The sequence below is a fragment of the Danio aesculapii genome, chromosome 25 (assembly GCF_903798145.1).
Source record: "Danio aesculapii chromosome 25, fDanAes4.1, whole genome shotgun sequence".
NCBI lineage: Eukaryota > Metazoa > Chordata > Actinopteri > Cypriniformes > Danionidae > Danio > Danio aesculapii.
In genome coordinates, this window is record NC_079459.1 from 20,007,886 (window position 1) to 20,025,802 (window position 17,917).

Here is a 17,917-nt window from a genome sequence, read left to right on the forward strand (position 1 = left end):
AGAACAGCCAATACAGACAGGCATAAAGACAGAATGAACAAACATTAAAGACAGACAGAACAGGATAAACAGAAATAAAAGACAAACAGACAAAAGTAAAGACAGACACAACAAACAGTCATGACAGACAGTCAGTCAGACAGACAGACAAAATTGTAAGGACAAACAGAAATGAAAGACATCTAGACAAAATGTAAAGACAAGCAAGAGTCAAGACAGACAGAACAAACAGTCATGACAGACAGACAAACAAAACTGTAAAGACAAACAGATCGAACAGTGCAGTAAAGAAAGACAGACAAACAAACAGATAGACAGACAACAAACAAATAGACAGACAAACACAAATATAAAACAAACAGACAAAAGTAAAGACAGACAGAACAAACAGACTGTTGATGACAGATAGACAAAACTGTAAAAACAAACAGACAGAACAGTCCGAACAAAACAGTAAAGACAGACAGACAAACAAACACAAATAAAAAAAACAAACAGACAAAAGTCAAGACAGACAGAACAGCTACTACAGACAGAAATGAAGACATAATGAACAAACATTAAAGACAGACAGAACAGGAAAGACAGAAATGAACAGAAAAGGTAAAGACAGACAGAAGTGAAGACAGACAAACAAAACAAACAGCCATGACAGACAGACAGACAGACAGACAGAACAGTCAAAACAGACAGAAGAGAAGACAGACAGACAGAACAAAGAGAAATGAAAGACAGACAGAAAGACAGAGTTGACAGTATGGGCAAATAAAATGACAGACAAAACACCCAAGACAAACAAACAAACAAACAAACAAACAGACACAAAAGAAAAGACAGACAGAAGTGAAGACAGACAAACAAACAAAACAAACAGCCATGACAGACAGACAAAACTGTAAAGACAGACAGAACAGTCAAAACAGACAGAAGAGAAGACACAGACAGAACAAAGAGAAATGAAAGACAGAGTTGACAGTATGGGCAAATAAAATTACAGACAAAACACCCAAGACAAACAAACAAACAAACAAACAAACAGACACAAAAGAAAAGACAGACAGAAGTGAAGACAGACAAACAAACAAAACAAACAGCCATGACAGACAGACAAAACTGTAAAGACAGACAGAACTGTCAAAACAGACAGAAGAGAAGACACAGACAGAACAAAGAGAAATGAAAGACAGACAGACAGACAGAGTTGAACGTATGGGCAAATAAAATGACAGACAAAACACCCAAGACAAACAAACAAACAGACAGACAAAAGAAAAGACAGACAGAACAGGCAAGACAGACAGAAGTGACGACAGACAAAAATCAAGACAGAGAGCACAAACCGTAAAGACAGACAAACAGCGCAGATAAAACAGTAAATACAGACAGACAAACACAAATGAAAGACAGACAGACACTGATGGGCAAATAAAATGACAGACAAAACACCCAAGACAAACAAACAAAAGAAAAGAAAAGACAGAAAGAACAGGCGAGACAGACAGAAGACAGACAAGTCAAGACAGCACAAACTAACAATTGACAAAAAAGACCCAAGACAGACAAACAAACAAAAGACAGAGACAAAAATAAAAAGACAGACAGACAAAAACAAAAAGGTAGTTACGATAGACAAAAAAAAAAGAACTAGAATTGTTTCTAGTATTGCATCTATACTTTTTTTTCTCATTCTCAGAGTGAACATCTGGAGAGCTAATGCACATGCTGCTTAATGACAACACATGGCCCTACTTAGGGTGTACAAAAGCCCATTTGGAGAACAGCCCAAGATTTAATGGTTTATGTGCACAACCGTAATTCAAGGCTTTGCCTCCACTTGCCTGGGAACTCACAGTCTCCACACTCATTTCATTTATCTCACACACACACACACACACGCACACACACAGATGAAGGACAGTTCATCAAAACACACACTCAGAACAGTTGAATTGACCTACAGATTCAGTGATGTACGTCTGGATCCCATCTGCATACTGGATAGCATAGTTTTCAGGGCCCGGAAGATTCCACCTTCAAAAATAATACAACACCCTTTACAAAAACAGGTATTTCACATCATGGGAGAATTATACATAGATATTTTAGCTATTGGAAAAAAAACACATGTGGAGTCAAAAACACACACTTACTTATCACAAACCTCTTTTATGACGGAAGTGAGGGGCTTTTTCTGAAACGAGATGAAATTGTGACTAAATCAATTATCATCTGAATTAAGTTATAAGGTTGACTAACAGTACACTAGCTAAAACAACAGAAATCTGAGCTAACGAAGAGGTAATTTTGTCTTTGTGTATTAATTTCTTTAAAAACACTGAACTGTAATTAAACAAAATATTATTGCACATTTTTTTCATTAAAGATTTTTTAATATATTTTTATTGTAAATGAATAAAAGCATTAATGTTAAAATGAAAAAAAATGTTAAACTGAAAGCTGAAATAAACATTGGATTATTAAATTTAATAATTTAAAGTGACTAAAAACTGCAGATAAACTAAAATATATAAATAATACAAACAACAAAAACATAACTAAATTACAAAAAACAAAAATAGCTAGTTAAAAATATGAGTGATTATTCGTGATGGCTGATTTCAAAACATTGCTGTACTGTAAAAAACGCTGGGTTCCACACAATTCCTTCACGTTATACAACACAAATCAACGTCGCAACGCGTTTACAAATTTAAGTGGATTGAACATAAAACAATTAAGTTGACCCAAAAAAACAACAACTGAGAATTGTATTGGTTCAACTCATATTAAATTAGTTGGAGCAAGCAGCAAAAGTAATTTTTTTCAGTGCATGAAGCTTTTTTTTATTTTTTATAAATTTTTAGTTTTTAATCAGTGATTTCAGAGCACATATCAAATCAGCAAGGTCACATAATTTCAGTAAGTGTGGCGCAGTTACGTCATTACTGTTTCGAAAGTAAATGGTCAACAATGTATCGGGATACTTTTTTTGAGTTTGTAGGCATTTTAATGAGACATTTATGAAATGAAAAGAAAAAACAGCTGATAATAGTTAGAAGTATCAACTTCTTGGGCTGTTTAGAAAAGCCCACCATGGAAAATAAATAAAAAAATAAATATATTAAATAAACAAATGAATAAAAAGAAATATATAAATATAAAAATTTTAAAATAAATAAATGAATAATAAATAAATATGTAAAAAATAAATAAATAATATATAAAAATAAATTAAAATAAATTAAAAATGAACAAAAATAAATTTATAAAAATAAATAATAATAAATAAATTAATAAAATGAATAAAAATAAATATATATATATATATAAAATAAATAAATAAAAATAAATAAATGAATAAAAATAAATAAAAATAATATATAAATAATTAAAAATAAATAAATAAAAATAAATATTTAAAAATAAATTAATTAACTAATAATAAAAATAAATAAATAAATAAATAAAAATAAATAACATTAATAAACAAAAATAAATAAATATAAAATCCTTGAACATTTATAATAAAGCATATTGTTTTCTATTGATTTCTCACTCTTGATACTGTACTTTTGTTTTTTAAAATCAGCTGTCGATCACTCAGTCAACGCCTCTTGTCTTCAGATGACAGGAGCAACAACCGCGAAAATGTAAAGCGCTGAAGATGAGAGAATGAAAACAACACTGACAGATTTTGTCTTAGAAACACCTAAAGCTACAAATAATGGCACATCTGATTATGGATCATGTTGTGAATGTTAATCCACCATCTACACTTTTCGAAGAGTGGATTAAAGACTTCCATTGGCTTCAAGTCCGCTATGAAAATAACTAAAGCATTCACTGTAAAGTCTATGGGACGGAATTTTCAGGTAACTGTTTGCCACATCTACACACTTTTAGCACAGGAGGTTCTGTTTAATTCTTCATTTAATCGCCAGATGCTGTCAACCGTGAAAGTGGCAGTTACATGTAAAATTTAACACCACATACACAATCGCAAAAGGGCTTTCACTGACTAAGATGAAACTAATATTGCAGCTCATGAAAAGACCAGTATTGCTATTAAAATGACGTATGCAAAAAATAAGTCGAAAGCATCTGTGCAATATCAGACACCACCTGTGAGAACACAGCACAGTTGACGTTAATAGATTCATTCATGTCAAGCAGTGCGTGTAGGGCCGGTGAGTGGCCCGGTCTTTTGGTCACTCAATTATGTTATAAAAATGTATTTTCTTGTGATAACGGGATTTCGTTGAGACATATTTTCCTCATGCATGCATATATATTTTTTTGCTTGTTAGTTTTGATTAGTGTTGATTTAAAATGCAATAAATCTGTTTATAAAAATTGTAGTAACATAGCGATAATTGGTGGGTGCCACTAAATTTTGGCTGGTGCACCTACATTAAAAAAAGTTAGGAGCACCAGCGCTACCAAGCAAAAATGTTAATTTCGAGCCCTGTAATGTATAGTAAATATAGTTAAAATATTGTGAACAGCTTATAAAAAAAGTTATTTTTATTGTTTGGATATGCTTTGGCAGTTGGGGGTCGCGAGTTCTTGACAATCTTACATTGGGGGTCGCTGGTTTAAAAAGTTTGAGAACAACTGGTCTAATTGATACATGTCACTATATTGTTATATCAGCCTGGATGCTTTGTTAATAAAAAAAAAGAAATAAAAATAAACAATAATAATAATGCATATTGTGCAGACACTTAATATTCAATCAAATAAGATGATAAGCAAAGTACATTTATAGGTTATAGCGTTAAATTAAAGTTGACCACCGGGTGTCTCTAGCATGTGGTGTCAAACAGCGAGTCATTTTGCAAAGTGAGTGGTTCAATTGTTTTCGAAGTTTTAAAAAGCTTTAATTCTCCCATCACTAGTAAATTCTACAAAACTATATAAACCCAGAAAAACATTTAAAAAAATCAAGAACTTGTCATGTTTACACATTCTTCTTCTTCAAGTATATTTCAACAACAACAAAACAAGTTGGAAAAAAGGGAAAGGAAAAAAGCTTCTCCCAGGGTCAACATGTGAACCGTCCTGTAATTAGTGGCCATTCGTGTGGTTCACCCATCAGACATTTGGGTGTTGTGTGGTCCACCAGTGACTGGCCTGTCATTAGTGGTTTTTCTGCTGGCAGTGTCTCGAAGCGTTCGGGATGAGAGGAAGTTTTGAGGTTCTTTCTAATCCTTAAGGACCAATCGTAGTCAAACAACAGGTTCATTCATATTTCAGCCCACTTATATTATGGTTTGGATGACCCAGGGGACAATGGCTGGCCCTCAATGTAATTACACATTCTGTTAGGATGTCCTGAACAATAGAGATCAAAGCCTCAAGATACTGAGTGCGCTCAGCGTTTGGTCACCCTATTGTTTCCAACTGGCAGACGCTTATAAAAGATCATTCAAAACAAACCAGAACCAACTAATTGGTTGTGATTTGTAAGAAGCATCACGTTTATCACTGATATATTGATTATATTTTTCTCTTTTTATTTGCATATATTGATTATATTTTTCTCTTTTTATTTACTTATTATTTTATTTGGTTTTTCCAATCAATAATGATTTGATTTCAACTCGTTTTGTTTTACCACTATCTACTAAAAGAATAAATAAATAAAAATAACTGAGCTAACCCCCTCACAAAAAATACAATCATAAAATATGAGTGACTGTGCTAACAATAGTGACCTACGATTTTATGAACAAGTATTAAAGAACAATTATAAATAAATATAATATATAATACAAATACCCATTAATATGGACATTTTCTAATTATCTAAAAATGTGTAGGGGTGTAACGGATCACGGTTGATCCATGATTCCTACAGATCACAACCCACAGCTCGGAACGCACATGATCCGCGGATTATTACTTTTTGTTTTTTTACATGTAGATTAACCCTAAATGTGTAACTGTCGCAAAGAGATCGGCTCAAATAATTCAAATCAGATGTATGAAAGCATTTAGGCTTTCCTGTAAAATATATTGATGACGGAAGAAGTTGTTGTAGGTTATTCGGGATGTGGTGGGTTTCTTAGGTTATTAAAGGTGTTTTCTGTCATTACTTGTTTAGCCTGCATTAATGGATTCAGTGTCAGCTACACAATTAACCCCACGCAGCGAAGGGGCGTGGCCAGAGGCAGTGTAATGTTATAGCAGAGAAAGCTAAAATGCCGTCCAAACGCTGCTATTTCCTCAGAGCTTCTTCTTTTCCTGTATTTGGGCTTTCAAAGGTCACGACGCAAAGAGAGAAGTCTTTACAGTTTAATTTTAATTATGTTCCAGAGTATTATAAACAAAGATAAAGCATTTGACAAAGGACAGTTTCCATAATCGCTCCCAGTCCTGGATTCGGTTAAAAAGGAGCAGCTCCAACAATAATAGCAGACATGAGGTTCAGCTGTGTCCTCTTCATTTTCTGTCTGATTCAAGCTCAAACTGATTCAACTAACAGTTACACTAACTGACGGTATTCACACAATGGCAAAGTGCGTGCTAGTAGAGGCATGATGCTTCCTGGTGACGTGGAGACAATCCACGAATCACAGCACATTATGTCAGCTGACCAATCAGAGCCTTTTGAGGGTAAGCTTTCGAAGAAACTAGGAAATATGACAGTCATTTTCATGTTAGCAGAGTGGCTGTATATTAATTATTCATATATATTCATTATTATATTAAACTATATTTTTACTATATTAAAAATAACATGGTTTTGTACAAATGAAGCATAAGCACACATTTTTTTGCATTTAAAAATACAACCAAGCCTTAAAAATAGACTCTGGACCACCCCTTTAAATATAATTTCTGAAAAATTTGAAAAAGAATAAAAATTTCACAGGACTAATAATTGTGTCGTTTAATGATTTCTCCTTCATATCCATGTCTTTCTCAAGTTTAACACACATGTTAATCTATGACTTTGGGCTGGCTGGTTAATGATTGACAAATGAGTAATATAATAACTTAATCACAATACTGAGAAAACAAAAAAATGCACCATTTAATTTGTGCTTAAAAATGTCTAGTAATCATCCCTGCTTTCAAATTCCAAGTAAACTCAAAATGAAACGTACTATTTTAATACTTTCCACAAAATACTTTCCACTTGTAAGCACAAATGCAACTCATCCAACCTCATCCACTTTCCAAAACACACTGCTATAATATTTAAAAACACGCAACTTCCTCATTCACGTGAAACCCTTTAAATTATCTGCATGAACTTCAGCATTGCACTAAATGAGGAGTGCTGTTATTCCTCAAATGCTGAGAGGCGGCCAGTTTCACTCTGTTTTATGAACTCGACTCACTCAACATCCTCTTTATGACAGGAAGTGCAGGACAGCTCACCTGGTCCAGCTGAATGAGCTGCGGGTACGCCCCTGGCATCTGGATGGCGATCTTTACAATATCCTTCTGTTGAGGCATTTTGACTGATGAAGGTCTGAGAGCCTGGAACAAAAAAAAACAGAGAGAGAGAGATAGAAAATTTAAATGAATAGCAATGTCAGTTTTTCTTCAATATCATGCAGCCTTAATTCAAGGTATTGTTTGCTAAACCTGCACTTCTACTACTACCTCAGACTCAGAGGTCAATGTTTACCTTGTTTTTCAAAAGAAAATGCATAAAGCTGCTTTATAAAAGCCAAAGAAGGTTGTGTGATTTGATGAAAATAACTAATTTTCAAGTCAATCTTCCACTCATTACTCTCAATACTGTGCAGCACACACTTCAAATGAAAGGAATACAACATACTTTAACTGAATCTATAAATATATAGAGCAGGGAAAAGAAGTATCGAACACGTCACCATTTATCTCAGAAAACATATTTCTAAAGGTGCCGTTAACTTGAAATTTTCCCAGATGTTGGTAACAGCATATATATGCACAGAAAACAAATCGAATTAGTTTACATATTAGGTTATAATAAAATGATGCAGGGAAAAAGTATTGAACCCATGAAGAAAGGGAGGTGTAGAAAGGCAGCAAAAGCCCAGACAGCAGCTGAAATTTCTCAGTAGTTATTCAGCAACGCTCTGCCCTTTGGCATTGTAAATAAATATTAGCTGCTTCAGTCCAACATCTACATTAGCAGGATGATGACTTATTTATTTATTTATTACATATTTATTGCCACATCAGCAACTTACGGCTATTTCGTGGCCAAATGGATATACAATAAAATATTACATGATAAAAACAAATTCGTATTATATTAAAAATAAATAAATAAATAAATAAATAAAAATAAAAAATACTTAGACAAATATATAAAATATAAATAGATAAAATTCATTAAAAAAATATTCAAAGTTAAATATGATTTTTCAGTTCTATTTTTGATAATGTAAAACTCTTCCTGGTGGAACCTTTTTAAAAATGTCCATCAAAGTACTCTCCTTATAAAAATGTTGTCTAATGGAATTTAAACTTCTACATTCCAACAAAATATGTTTGATGGTAAGAGCAGTCTGGCAGTTATTACATTTAGGTGATTCTTCGTTATTTAATAATATGAATGTGGCAACCTAGAGCAGGATGATGAAGATGACACCAGGGTGGACATTTCAGCAAGACAATGATCCAAAACACAGCCAAGGAAACTCTCAAATGCTTTCAGAGAAAGAAAAGCAAGCTGTAGAATAGCCCAGCCAATCACCTAACTTGAATCCAATATACAATACGAATCAAAGATCAGATTTGATAGACGAGACCCACAGAACCATCAAGAATTCTGTTAAAGTTTGTGGAAAAAACTCACACCTGAGCAATTCGTGTGATTTCACTCTCCATATGAGAGGCGTCTTTAAGCTGCCATCACCAAAAATGCCTTTTATATAAAATAATTAATACATTTCAGTAGTTCAGTACTTTCTCCTCATGTCATTCCATTATCACACATAACTAATATTTCAAATTTCTTTATTTTGTTTTATTTTTATGTTTGTAATATTTGGGTTTTATTTTTATTTTTTAAATGGTTCAATTCCATGTCAACAACTTCTTTAAAAAATCTATTCCTAGGAAAAAAACATGACGTGTTAAATACTTATTTTTCCTGCTGTATTTAATAACTGTTTATATAAACATGCATTAACATAATAGTTGATCGCAAAGTTAATGATTTACTGTGAGTTTTTCAAAATGCAATAATCAATCATCATTTTATTAATGACATAAATCTGTGGTTTACCTTGAAACAGGTAATTGTGACACTAATTCAAACACATGATACTGTAATCCATGGCAAATTATGCATGAACAAAATCCCCCTGAACAAACCTTCAGATATGAATAAAAAGGTGAAGTTTGGTAAATGTCAGGCAGAGCTGCTGAAGTGGAGATGTATTGCTCAATGCAGGAGAATATCATAATTGCAATCTACCGACTCAAGCTGATCAAATGTGATAAAACACACTCTTAAAAGTGCATTTTAGCACAAGCAGAGTATAGCCACGTTTTGAAACAGACCAAAATGCCACTGAGGTATGCTATGAGGGACGCTAAGTATGTCACCATTTCTATTTTCAGGTTGACTTTGTGTTTTGTGTCGACCGTCTTCCTCTTTTTAACGAGAACTTGTGTGCCTCTCTCACTCTGTGCTTCTGTTACATTAAGTGAGCATGCTGGTATAGTAATAGAGAATTATGTGCTCTCGCTTTTTACGTATTCCTTCCTAGACTGCAGACTACCAGCATTAAATCTACTCCAGCACTTTAGATATGAGAAGTTGCATTTAAAGTAAAAGTGCCATTCCATTCATCCTACCTTTTTTATTAAATAGCCAAATCATTGCATTATTTGCCAAATAAACACTCTGAGCCCTATTATACACTCGGCACAATAAGGGACAAGATGTTTTTTGTTACTATTTTCAGACCAGCGCAACAGTAATTTTCACGTTTTGCGCCACACTGTTTAAATAGCAAATTAATTTGCGCCGCTTTGTGGACTTATGGGTGTTCCGGTCTACAGAGGTGGTGTGTTAAGGCGTTTTGTTGGCGTGTTGCTATTTTGAAGAACTGAAATAGACTGCACCATTGACCATCTAAAAGTAGGTCTAAAGTCCAGCACAGAGCGCGTTAGTTATGCGCCTATGTGGGTTTAAACGCTTACACATTGCTGAAAACACACAGGATGTACAGCAATACACAAATATCTTTACATATAAAAAAATTAAAGGATCGAAATGTTACAAAAATATTTTCTACATAAATATATAAACTACTATGGTGTGTTGTGGGGAGTTTTTTTCAGTTTATTAATGACAATTTGCATTTTTATTCAAATGCTATAATTATTATTATTATTTGCAGTATTATTTACTATATGCATATTATATTAGTTTATTAAAAAACAACTTTAGATTTGTCCACCTGTCGGGTTTTGGAGAAGTTTGCATCGCCATATAGTGCATAAGAATAGAACGCGTGTTTGGATATAACTCAGTTTTTTGACCGAACTTCGTTATTATTGTTCATTTATTCGTTTGCTGGAAATTAGAACTGAATTTAGAAATAGTTCTGAAACAAATCTTTGCACTTAAACAAAACTAAATTTGTAGGCTAATGGATGTCTTTAGTGAAGTACGTACAAAACCGTTTCCTGATCTACAAAATTAAAGGAGTAAAGAGTAAAAGTAAAGAGAAAAAGAAAGTAAAGAGGCCGAATGGAGGAGGCTTGTTCTTTATCCTCGTGCAGATAGATTGTTTAACCGTTTTCTCGCTAGAAGCATTCAGTTTTTTCCCCTACAAAGTCTGCCATGTGTGCGTTATGGTGTGAAGCAACTGACTCTTAAAGGGAATGTGAGATGAGACTCTGATCTGTTTAATGCATGCTATGCTCAGATCACACCCAGCTCATTAAGACAATAAGCACAACCCTGTTAGACCATGCGCCAGGGCGCAGAGAATATTTTTCCGTCCTTTAAATAGCAAACATGGGTTTGGACATGCCCTTAATGCTTTTGCGCCCAGATCGTTAAAATAGAGGCCTCTGCATCTTGTATGAATAGTGCCGTTTATTTCACACTTTTTAAAATTTAACCTGATCTTAATCCGGGTTGGATTTGTTTGGTTTTGTCAATGCAAAACTCACTTTGCATTTGCAAATCAGGGTTCAAAGCTAAGGATTTTTTTCTACTCGCCCCACCAAAAACAAAACAAAAAAAATTCTTAGCCACATATTTTAAAAATAACGTCTGTGAAATAAGAATTTAAATATTTAAAAATGCTAAAAATCATCATCAAATGTGATCAATAGTGAGTTTTACAAGTTTAAAAATGTTTTAAAACAGTGCATGTGTGTAATGAATTACAGAAATTTACTTCAGATTCAGCACAGCCACATGTCAGAACAATTATAAAAGAAGGCGCTTCAATCCTGGTTTGAGGTAGGTTTGGAGGTAATACGGTATACCGCGGGATCTAAAAATAGCAACGGTGTCAGTTTCAATACCGTTATACCGTCATAAAAAAACAATGCACTTATATAGGAGACAAGTATTAAATATTATATATTTAATGCCCACAAATGCGTATGCATGATTGTCATCACAAGACAGTGTGGAGGAGAGAGAGAGAGGTGAGGTAAGATGGTGAGTCGCGCACCAACCGGTTCTCGAAAAAGAACACAACCTCTGCAGTTTGGTAGTATTTCGGGTTTCGACCGAACGAGAAGGGCGACGTGGTAAATTCGAGGTCTGCATTCCCGTTGCTGTACCATGGGAGCCTTGGGACCGGACCAGATTTCTTGCGGTGCGGAAATAAATTTCCGTATAAAGCGCGGGAGCAGTCGGTAACTCTGGTGTAATTTGAACGGGAGAGGGCGGTCTAATAATATCGTTCCCGAGCGAGCGAGCACACGCGCATCCGCATAGATGCTGTTTGTGTTTGTGTGTGTGTGTGTGTGTGTGTGTGTGTGTGACACAGCATCAGGCTCTCTCATTCACACACATACAGCACTGTGTGTGTGTGTGTGTGTGTGTGTGTGAATGAGAGAGAAAGAGAGTGATGCTGTGTGTCGTTGGCTTGGTGCTATCAGTGTGTGTGTGTGTGTGTGTGTGTGTGTGTGTGTGTGTGTGTGTGTGTGTGTGTGTGTGAATGAGAGAGAGCATCTCGTGCAGATCTCTAATACAAACAAGACCATCAGGTGACCGCGAACCTAAGGTTGCATATACGGTATTCAGTTTCTGAATGGTTTAGGCACAAGCCAACAGTTTGGTGACGCTGTCTAAGCCTTACATCATAATTTTTTTTATTAAGCATAGTAATACCGGATACCGAGCTAAAATAGGGAGAAGGTTTGACGGTATCAAAATTTGGATACCGCCCAAGCCTAGTTTGTGGACATTAAATCAGGTTTATTTTGTACATTAACATAACGGATATCCATACAGCAGTGGATATTAACCTGTATCCTGTCACATTTACGTGCGCGCTGTCTCTGTGTGTGTGTGTGTGTGTGTGTGTGTGTGTAACTTTGTAACGACATTGTGTGTGACTCATCGTTGCAACTCGACAACAAATGCATCAAATACTCATTGGGAAAGTTCTTGCTGTAGTATTTTTCACAAACGTTACGTGAGATCTGCTTCCTTCATGTCTGTCTGTTGTCTGAAATAGCCGAGGGAGAAGATTAAGGCATGCCGCCAAGCACGTGGAAACGGTGGGCATGAAGGACAAGCCTTAAAGGCACAGTTCACAAAAACTGCTACATGATGCTAAGAACTATAAAATTTAAGCTTCAGAAAGGTATAATAAATAATCTAATGGGTATTCTGAGCTGAAACTTCACAGACACATTCTGGAGACACAAAAAACTTATATTAAATCTGGAAAAAGGGGTAACCTAGGTGCCCTTTAAATACGACAAATCAAAAAAATAAGGGTGAAATAGACAGTGCTTTATGCTTTTCTGGGGAGTCTAACCAACCTGATCTCACAAGCAAACGTTATTATTTTACGCTTTGTCAGTTTAGTGGCTAATTCATACAAATTTGTACGAGTTCAGTCCTATGAAAATGTACGATTTTAAAAAGGAGGCATGGCACTAAACCCAACCGTCATTAGGGGATGAGTAAATCGTACTAAAATGTACGAATGAGATCATACGAATTCAACCAACTTAGCCACTAAATCAAAAAGTTAGGAATTGTTGAGAGATTGTGTAGGTCTAACAGTATTAACAGTACAGATACTGAAAAATCAAACGTAAAATAACATTGTCATCATCTTTATATAAATATATATTTTAATTAGTGTTTAATCATTTCTTTATCTTTTAGTCTTTAATAATTAATCTAATCCTGCGATGTAACTATTGCAGATACACACATTGCGATACGATGCTGAAACTATATATTGTCCAGACCTGGTCTCTCTCCTATACCTGTAATCCTATCACCCAAAACACATCTAAATACAATGAGTAAACATGAAACTGCTGCTCAGAAGAAGAAAGATTGCGGATCTCTTTGCAGCAGATCTTCATTTGTGTCTGAATAACTATTCTGACCGGTTTTACACCTTTATGAATAAACTTTTCAGAAGTTATCAGCTAACAAGAAATACCATAATACACAGACACATAACAAAATACATTAGTTTTGATACGCTTCATTCAAAATATACTTCAAATTAATAAAGTTCTCTCTAATTGTACCTGAAATAATATCATCTGAACAAAAAAAAGGTGGTTTCATATTGTGGTAAATTACACTTAAACCCAAATAATCAGAAATGTCAATCTGTTCCTTCTTTCTACAAGATATGATCAGAAAGTTGGTGAACAGACTGTGGTGCCATCTGAGGCCACTTCTGTGCACACACACACACACAGCCGCTTTATTAAGGAGCCTCTGCCGAATTGTTAAACAGACTCAAGTACTTCCATATGTGTCCTAAACAAGACTTGCCACTGAAAGTATGAAAGCTGGGTTTTGAGTGAATTTGAAACACTAAAACCAACTCAAAATAACAAATCAGTGTGAACTTCTCATATATTCAGGATTTATGCTGATTATTCACTTGTTAACCAGTTAGATTGACTGTTTTTGTGTTGACTCAAAATAAAACCACATGATTTGGACTATTTATGAGCGCCTATTCGACTACTTTTAGGACACAGCCTTCAATCCGAGGCTTGGAGTAAGAGCTGCTGACACAGACTGAATGTTTGTGTTTCTCAGACTCCATTCCCAGCATGCCTCAGCACGCTTTAGAGAGAAGTTGTGACAGCACAGTTCACTTGCTATTCAGTCTGTTTGCTTCGGGGAATGATTAGTCGAAGTTAGAATGGTCGAAACAATCTATTCTGACTACTTGAGGGGCCACTAACAGGAATCCCAAAACAAATCCTTGCCCTTTGAACTATGTGCAGGTCTGATCTCCAGTAGGAGTGAATGGAGGAATTTAGGATGCCTGGAATTTCATCCGTGCCACTCTCTGACAGACCAACAACCTCCCAACATTTCTGCTGCATTTCTCAATCACACCTCAGTAAATCCAAAAGTGCTGGAAAAGATTATTAGTCACATGTTTTAAGATTTCATGCGAATTGTTTGGTATATTGTGCACTAATAACGTATGGCAATGTCAAAACACTTACAATGACAAATTTAAGAACCCACAGTATATAAACTCGACTGTTTTTCGTATTATAATCAGTCTGAAACCGTTTTACAACCCTGAGGAAACAACACAAACAAACTTGCGCTTGAAGCTTCTTGTTTAACTCGAGATTTAAACACAAAACAATTGATGAAAGCAGATGTTTATTAGTTTTAGACTGTTTTGATTTGATCAACCTTCGAGGGAAGTTGCAAACAAAAGTGATTTTGTTTCGTCTTACCTGTTAGAAGCGGGAAGAAAAAAATCAGACTCTGGGAGTTCGCGGAGCGGCGAGGCGGATGAACATTTGCGTTTTTGTTTGCACGAAACGGCGACCGTGATTTGATTCGTCTCGAGCTATCCGGAGTTACATTTCGTTCAAAGTTTTCGGAGAGTTCTAGCTCTAATTGATCACATTCACAGTTCCGGGTTGAATAATGTCCCTCCCGCCCCCTGGAGGAGGGAGTGGAGACCCGACATACTCCAAAAAGATTATGGGATTATGGGACCGAAAAGAGGAGACCCGAAAAACAGATAAAAAAAAACCTTCTTGTTATAATCCCAACACATGTTTAGAGTTTGATACTGTCTATAAATACCAAATCAACACGTTATTACTGTTTCAAAAACAAAACAACCTCAAACGGTAGAACATTTAGCCGACTTGAAATTCAGTATTTAGCAAAAGTTCATTGTCTATTGTTCATTGACTGAAAATGTTTCTTTGTCTATGCAATTTCTTTTGCTAAAGCTGCTTCTGAACGAAATTGAAAAGCCTTTTTAAAACTCTCATACAATATTAAGGCCGTTTGTTTATATAATTTAATATATTTCATAATACAATAATAATTTAATAATAAAAAATATATATTTTAGATTTGATTTCTTAGCAAAATATTTTAAATATTGTGTACAAACAAGCGAGCTCTACTTGTATCCATACATTTTTTTCCAACATAAACTTAAAAAAATATTAACAAATGTTTTAAAAGTTTTAAAAACTATAATAAACTAAATCTATGCACAACAATCTGTCCAGGTCCTCAGCAGTAAATGCATGGAGCACTTTTAAACTAAGATGATTGTTGGTGATTCTATGGGTTTCAGCCAGATTTGGTAGCTATATAATGACAAAGGAAAATTAAGACCTGTTTAAAAAAGATTTAAGACCTACAACACAACATCTCAGTTAATTTAAGACTTTTTAAGGCTTAAAATTTGCATTTTAAGATTTAAGACATTTTAAGACCCCGCAGAAAAACCTGTAATAATTACATTAATAATTAATTTGGAATAATACAAATGTAAAAAAGATTTATTTAAATGAAGAAAATATATTTTTAAGTTGTACCTGACTGTTATAACACTTCATATAACACTTTTGGGGCTTCCTGGAAGGCTGCAGCTCTGCTCCAACCCTAATCAAACACAGACAGGGGCGGACTTAACCAATAAGCGAGGTAAGTAGCCGCTTAGAGCCCCAGGGAATTAGAGGCCCCTGACCAATGCCAAGAAGCCTATTTTCTATCGTACATTGTAAAATCTGTTACTTACCTATTCTAATATATATAATATATTATATATTGTAATACTTTATATATTGTAATGCCTAACCTTTAACATGCATATTATTTTTCAAAAATGCTAGGGCCCCATACCTGGTATTACTTAGGGCCCCTAAACACAGCTGATCCAACTAATCAAGATGTTCAAGACAACTATAGACATTAGCCAGGTGAGTTGCAGCTGGTTGAAGCTAAACTATGCAGAGTTGTGGCCCTCCAGGAATTGAGTCTGAAACCATTGATGTACTGTCAAAATTTGAAGTGGATCAAAAATATTTTAAGACAAGAATGGGTGTTGTTCAATAGTTTTAGGAGAACTTTGATGAAACTTGATGATCCACTTTAAATGTTGACCACTGTAAATGTTCACCTGTTGGCAAACTATTGCAACATGAAACATTGACCACTTGTTTAATCAAGAAAAACTATTTTAAAACTTCCTACAGTAATAATTATGTTGTTTTAGCTGTTGTTTTGAAAGAAATACATATGTAGGTTTCATTCATTTGTACTGTTGTGAGCAATTATGAGTTAAAGATCATTTTAGATCGTTTAAAGATTCGTTTTGGCTAACTTCATAGGTATTTAAAATAGGATTTACAATTAATATTAAACATGCATTTAATTCAAATCAAGTACAGTAATTCACGGTAATAGCATAGTAACATTACAAGTCAAAAACAAGCACAATCTAGTAAATAATAGTTAAAAAAAACGAATAAACTAAGTTTATGCACAACAGTCTATGGAGAACTTATAAACAAATGTTATTGTAAGAAAGATAATTCAGATTTATTGAGAAGGATCATTGGTAATTGACAAAGGAAAATTAAGACCTGTTTAAAACAACACAACACAAAAATTCAGTACATTTAAGAGCTTTTAAGATTAACATTAACATTAAGACTTTTTAAGACCCGCGGAAACCCTGTACTAATAGTTTAGTCCATGATGAGTTCAAAAGCTCAAGTTTTTAATCACTACCCTAACAGCAGCCCTATTCAAATGCAAGCTGAAGAGAAATGCCTGGAAATGCAGGATATGACTCAAGCACCTAGAAGCAGCATGACACACTCCTAAGGAATTAAAGGGATAGTCACCCAAAACTAAAAAATATGTCATCATTAAACTCAGGGGTGTCCAAACTCGGTCCTGGAGGGCCGGTGTCCTGGAGAGTTTAGCTCCAACCCTAATTAAACACGCCTGAATCAGCTCATCAAGCTCTTAGATATACTAAAATTCCTGGCAGGTGTGTTGAAGCAAGTTGGAGCTGAACTCAGCAGGACACCAGCTCTCCAGGACCGAGTTTGGACACCCCTGATTTACCTGTACCTTTACTAATCACAAACCTGTTTCAGTTTTATTTCTTTCAGTTGAACACAAGAGAAGATATTTCGAATGCTGGAAATCTATTGACTTCAACAGAAAAAGAAAACTCAAAGGTTTACATACACTTGAGGCAGAGTACTTTTTTATTTTTTCTTTCTATTTTTTGATATTTATAATGTTTGTAACCAAAGAGTTGATGGACCCCATTGACTTCCATAGAATATCTGTACTACTATAAAAGTTAATAGCTACTGCCACCTGTATGGTCGCCAACATACATTAAAATATCAAGTTTTCAATAACAAAAAAGGGTTGGAAACTATGGAAGGTAATGCCTGCCAATTTAAAATAAATCAAATAAACATTGGAAAT

At 34.6% G+C, this 17,917-nt stretch overlaps 1 protein-coding gene across 1 annotated transcript in view; it reads right to left on the reverse strand.

Moving 5' to 3' along the window:
• Positions 1-15,067, reverse strand: part of elmo3 (engulfment and cell motility 3) — a 45,900-nt gene extending 30,833 nt beyond the window's left edge. The window contains 4 exon segments of the mRNA XM_056452035.1: positions 1,959-2,031; positions 2,151-2,191; positions 7,390-7,491; positions 14,893-15,067. Of these exon segments, the coding sequence (XP_056308010.1) occupies positions 1,959-2,031; positions 2,151-2,191; positions 7,390-7,467 (192 nt within the window). The 5' untranslated portion in view covers positions 7,468-7,491; positions 14,893-15,067.
• Between the last annotated feature and the right edge of the window lie 2,850 nt (positions 15,068-17,917).